The sequence below is a fragment of the Nymphalis io genome, chromosome 30, assembly GCF_905147045.1.
Source record: "Nymphalis io chromosome 30, ilAglIoxx1.1, whole genome shotgun sequence".
Taxonomy (NCBI): Eukaryota; Metazoa; Arthropoda; class Insecta; order Lepidoptera; family Nymphalidae; genus Nymphalis; species Nymphalis io.
In genome coordinates, this window is record NC_065917.1 from 7,378,564 (window position 1) to 7,384,782 (window position 6,219).

At 42.7% G+C, this 6,219-nt stretch overlaps 1 protein-coding gene across 1 annotated transcript; it reads left to right on the plus strand.

Moving 5' to 3' along the window:
* The first annotated feature begins 37 nt into the window (after positions 1-37).
* Positions 38-2,948, plus strand: LOC126779872 (uncharacterized). The gene is made up of 3 exons (XM_050503992.1): positions 38-1,427; positions 1,635-2,018; positions 2,101-2,948. The coding sequence occupies exons 1-3, from the start codon at positions 38-40 to the stop codon at positions 2,946-2,948; spliced, it is 2,622 nt and encodes an 873-aa protein (XP_050359949.1).
* The last annotated feature ends 3,271 nt before the right edge of the window (positions 2,949-6,219 follow it).

A 6,219-nucleotide genomic window follows, 5' to 3' on the forward strand; every position in this document is an offset into this window, starting at 1 on the left:
CTTTCCAAGATCCGCTGTTCGGGAACCTAGAAACAAAATGGGATACGAATTGTTCGCTGCAAATGGGACTATCATTTACACATATGGCTTCCTCCCCTTAACGCTGGATCTAGGACTTAGGCGCGCTTTCACGTGGCGTTTCGTCGTAGCAGACGTCTCAAAGCCCATCATCGGCGTCGACTTTTTAAGTTACTACAACCTGCTAGTCGACTGTCGCAACCAGCGCCTCGTTGACGGTGTTACCACACTTGCTGTTGCACTCCCGAAACAACGTTCTACGGAAACAATTTCCTCAGTCCGTACGACTTTAGAGGATACATCTTATCATCGCCTGCTTAGAGAATTCCCAGAAATCACTCGCCCTGCTGGAAAGCCGCACATCACCAAACACTCTACGGTGCACCATATCCGTACCACCGATGGACCACCGGTATCTAGCCGCCCGCGACGGTTAGACCCGGAAAGACTAAAAATTGCTAAGCAAGAGTTCGATGAGATGTTACAGAGTGGCACAGCAAGAAGATCTGACAGCCCATGGTCATCACCGTTACATTTAACTAAGAAGAAAAACGACGGGTGGCGACCGTGCGGCGATTACAGAGCCCTAAACGCCCGTACAATTCCCGATAAGTACCCTATCAGGCACTTGAATGATTTTACGTGCCAGTTGACAGGCAGTACGGTCTTTTCAACCATAGACCTGGTTAAAGCTTATCATCAGATACCAGTATACGAAGACGACATTCCGAAAACCGCTATCGCCACTCCTTTCGGGCTTTACGAATTCCCGTTCATGACGTTCGGTCTTCGTAACGCCGCACAGACCTTTCAAAGATTCATGGACGAGGTACTGCGGGGCTTAGATTTTTGTTATGGGTACCTGGATGACATTCTAGTCTTCAGCAGCAGCAGTACCCTTCATCAAGAGCATCTCAAGTTGTTGTTCCAAAGACTAGCAGAATATGGAGTTCTAATAAATACCAACAAATGTACTTTCGGCAAAACGCAAGTTCAGTTCCTGGGCCACAACGTGTCAGCAGCAGGAATACAGCCGTTAGAATTGAAGGTTGAAGCCATTCAGAACTTCCCGGTACCCAAGACGCTAAAAGAATTACGAAGATTTTTAGGTATGATCAATTTTTATCGCCGTTTTATACCTAATGCTGCAAAAGTTCAGGCACCGCTCAACCAACTCCTCGTTGGGCCTAAAACGAAGGGATCGCAGCCTATTAACATGACGCCTGCCCTATTAGAGTCTTTCGAACTGTCTAAAAAGCAACTTTCAGAAGCTACGCTTTTGGTCCACCCAGATCCTCAAGCAGAACTGTCCATACAGACGGACGCTTCAGATACAGCAATAGGTGCTGTGCTGCAACAGTTCAAGAACAATGAATGGCAACCCTTAGCATTCTTTTCGAGGAAGCTAAGTCCATCACAGAAAAAGTACAGCCCATATGACCGAGAGTTATTGGCAGTGTATGACGCAATTAGACATTTCAGATTTATGGTGGAAGCTCGGACATTTTGTATCATCACGGACCATAAACCACTTACGTTTGTCTTTGCTAATCACCGAGAGAACAGTTCGCCACGCCAGTTTCGCTACTTGGACTTTATAAGCCAATTCACCACAGACTTCAGATATGTAGCTGGTAAAGAAAATATTGTTGCAGATGCCCTTTCGCGTATCGAGGCAGTTTCTATACCCTTAGATTACCACTCCCTGGTCAAAGCACAAGAGGCAGACAGCGAGCTACAGGACCTGCTGAAAAATGGGTCTGCGCTTAGGTTGAAGAAAATACGATTAGAGTCAGAGCCAGCTCTTCTGGTATACTGCGATGTCTCTCAAAGTAATCCTCGACCATTCATCACACCTTCATATCGCAAGCAGGTATTCGATTCGCTCCACAATTTAAGCCATCCAGGAGCCAAGCCTACGGTCAAGTTAGTTACAGAGCGCTACATTTGGCCTGGTATCCGCAAAGACTGTCGACAATGGGTAAAGGAGTGTCAACAATGTCAGCAAAGCAAAGTGACCAGACACCGCACGTTTTCGACACATCCACTTGGATTTGATAGGTCCTTTACCTTTATGTTTAGGTTACAGGTACTGCCTAACCATCGTGGACCGCTACACAAGGTGGCCAGAAGTCTACCCACTACAAGACATCACCGCCGAAAGCTGCATTGCTGCCCTTTCCAGTGGTTGGATATCACGGTTCGGGTGCCCCGAACACATCACCACTGACCGTGGCCGGCAGTTTGAGTCGGGCGCTTTCAAAGAACTGGTCAAGCTCATCGGTGCCAACCATCATACCACAACGGCATATCATCCGACAGCTAATGGTATGGTAGAAAGACTACACCGTCAATTAAAAGCCGCAATTGCCTGTCATTCTACTCCGAACTGGGTAGAAGTGTTACCTTGGGTATTACTAGGTATACGCAGCGCATTCAAGGATGACATTAAAGCTTCAACGGCCGAACTTGTCTACGGGGAACCACTGCGGTTACCTGGACAGTTCTTCTCATCAGCACCCCCAACCATCGAGGACATCACCGAATTCATTGGTAGAATCCAAACACATGTCAATAAATTAAGGCCACAACCATCATCTTGGCACACAAGTTCTAATCAAACTTTTTACATACCAAAAGACCTTAGGCTTACCTCGCACGTATTTATCCGGCAGGGTCCCCATCGGAAACCCCTTCAAGCACCTTATTCAGGTCCATACAGGGTGCTGCGACGCGAGGAGAAAACCTTTGACATCGACGTACTAGGCAAAACGCAGCGAATCAGCATAGACAGACTGAAACCAGCTTACATACTCGCTGAGGACCAGACAGACCAGAACATTAAAGTTCAGGAGAAGTCTGATGCCATCCCTGCCAGTAAAACCAGGAGTGGTAGAGTGGTCAGATTCCCAAACTACTATCGCCCGTAGTCACGGTCTCGGCGGGGGAGTAGTGTGGCGAGTGCACAATGCGTCTAAACGCAGCACAAACATCACCTGATCAACTACGTCATGGATCAGGTGATGTTGCAGTGGTCTGATGTATGTCGTCACACGTATGGATACGCCCCTTCGGCAATATGGTCGCATGCGCATCTATTGTCCTCGCAGCGACGTCACACGCTTGACCACACCCCCAGCAAGATGGCCGCATGCATCGCTTTTGTTTTCGCCTAGGAGGAGGTCCCAAAAGTGGCAAGCACGCGTGGTGGTCATCGTGAGAGGGGAATGCCTATATAAGCGCTGTTGTTGTTGTTTATTTTTAATAAATTAATTATTTCAACTATTTTTACTGTGCGCTCTAATGTAAACATTGTTGACTTGTCACAATAAATAACTCTTAAAGTCTGCCGGAGTTTTTAATTGGTGGTTAAGCTGCGATCCTCCTCAATAGACATACACAATTTACACAATAAGCAGATATTCTCACTCAGACCATACTTCCATGATAAATCCGAACACTCACCTCTACATAGACACGCAACAGAAATATACAAAAAGCTTACACCATTAAACCTACATGACAAAAACACTCAAGTAAACGAACATATCATAAGTACACAACAACAAATGTTGGCATGGACTGAAAAAACACTGCATGGGAGGCACCGAGCTTATTTGAACCAACCCCACGTCGACAAAGAGAAGTCGAACGAATGGCTCAAACGAGGTGAACTGTTCCCTGAGACCGAAGGTTTTATGCTCGCCATTCAAGACCAAATAATAGCAACTCGTAACTATAGGAAGTACATAATGAAGGATAATAATCAACCTACTGACTTATGTAGACAATGTAACGCAGCCTCTGAAACTATTCAGCACATAACGGGGGCTTGCAAATCTCTCGCACAGACCGATTATAAGCATCGACATGATCAAGTGGCTGCAATCATACACCAAAATTTAGCATACAAATATAAACTTATAACAGAAATTAATCCATATTACAAATATAAACCGGAAAGTGTATTAGACACTAGAAACCACAAAATCTACTGGGATAGAACAATAATAACTGACAAAACTATCTGTTATAATAGACCAGATATTACCGTTCATGATAAAATCAATAGAATCGTTTATCTTATCGATATAGCCGTTCCTAATTCACATAACATACAAACCACAATATCTGAAAAGTTAAGTAAATATCAAGATCTCGCCATAGAAATTAAAACGCAATGGAAAGCACAAACAGTACACATAGTCCCAATAGTCCTATCATCCACAGGTATCGTGCCAAAATCCTTGACACGAAGTCTGAACACCTTACAAATGCCAGCGTATATCCTCCATATACTTCAAAAAGCCATAATCATTAACACCTGCCGTTTCAACCGAAAGTTTATATCATCATCCACTTTATCATCAACGTTTATAATATAAGCAACACTCCTTAACGCTTGGCTGCAGCCCGCGTTTTCGGTTTAAACTCTTCGAAAGAAGAGAAACTTTAAAAGTTAAATAGAAATAATAATAATAATAATATTGGACATTATTCACACACGGTCATCTGATCCCAAATCAAGCAGAGCTTGTGTTATGGAAACCAGACAACTGATATACTACATATACTACTTTTCTTTTGTAAATACATACTTATATAGATAATTACACCCAGACTCAGGACAAACAGACATGTTCATGCACACAAATGTCTGTCCTGGATGGGAATCGAACCCACGACCTTTGGCATGAAAGGCAAGTAACTACCAACCACGCCAACCGGTTCGTCAAAAAATCAATACGTCAATACTATCGAAAAATCATTGATTATCGATAGTCCAAAACTATCGATTTTATCGATAATGGACTATCGACATGCAACACTACCCGGTATTACTTATACCTAAAATGAAAGTCATATAATGTATTACATTCATATAATCAGGGTAATGTCGTCAACTACGGTTGTTCCGAGCTGATGACAGCGGAGCGCATCGGAGAGAGGAGCGCCAAGCTGGTGTCTTTCCTGGACCTGGCGGGCCATAGCAAGTACCAACGCACCACGCTCCACGGGCTCACGGGTTACTCCCCGCACTACGCCATGCTCGTTGTAAGTATGTTTATTTATTACAAGTTCCCATACGTGCGGGGGGGGGGTTCAGATTTTAGGTATCCTAAGTCTTTTTCTATAGCCCTGATAACGTGTTTTCAAATTATTATTAGGTAAGGATTTTTTTGGAGTCCTGACATATCAAACCAAAAGTTAATTTTCATTTTATTGAATAAATATCTTATATTAATAATACATTTTTACAAACAGCTCAAAATCAAAATAATTTATTCAGGTAATAATATATAAACCTAACACCGGCTCAAACTGTAGATCCTACTAAAAATAATCGGCAAAAAACTAAACTCTTTTGCTACAATTAAACTATGTAAGAGTTTAAACACAATTTTTTATCATATTTATAAACCCTTATCGAGCAATACGTCTTATTAATGAAAGTTTTTTAAGAGAGAGAGTTGGTTCCTCCTAACTGGCCTTGGCCAGTCTGGGTACGGGCCGCAGGGTTGCCCCCTAACCTGTCGTGTCTTTAATTTTTTGCCCGAGGGGCCAGGGTAACAGCGACCCAGTGGCTGTAAGTTTTTTAAATCAGCTACAAGATAATATTATAGATGGCACTGTAGTCATATTATCAACTTGTACTATAAAGTTTTTTTTTATTTCTAGATTTCGGCAACAGCCGGTATAACTCGCATCACAGAAGAACACATCGGTCTTCTGCTGGCTTTGGACATGCCATTCTTCGCAGTCATCAACAAGTGTGAACTGGTTAGCAACATCAATGCTGTTGTAGCGAGGCTGGCTCAATTGTTGGAACCCGCTAATAAGGTCAGTAATTTTATTTTAAATAGCATCTATAAAGACTAGCTTATAAACTAGGTTATTATTTCTTACATCAATGCTTTTGGGTGATGGTGACCACTTACCATCAGGTGGCCCAATTGCCCGTCCACACACATATAACATAAAGAGAAGCCGGGGGGGGGGAAAGTTTAACAGATAAATAGATATATTTACTTTCCCATTTATAATATTAGTTTATATTGTAATTCGAAACATGCAGGTTTCCTCGCGATGTTCTTCAAGGAGCACGAGATGATAAATCAGGGATGCTGTATAATATATAGATTTATTTAAATTTAAAGTAATGGTATATATTGGTATTATTACAGAAACCGCTGTTAATAA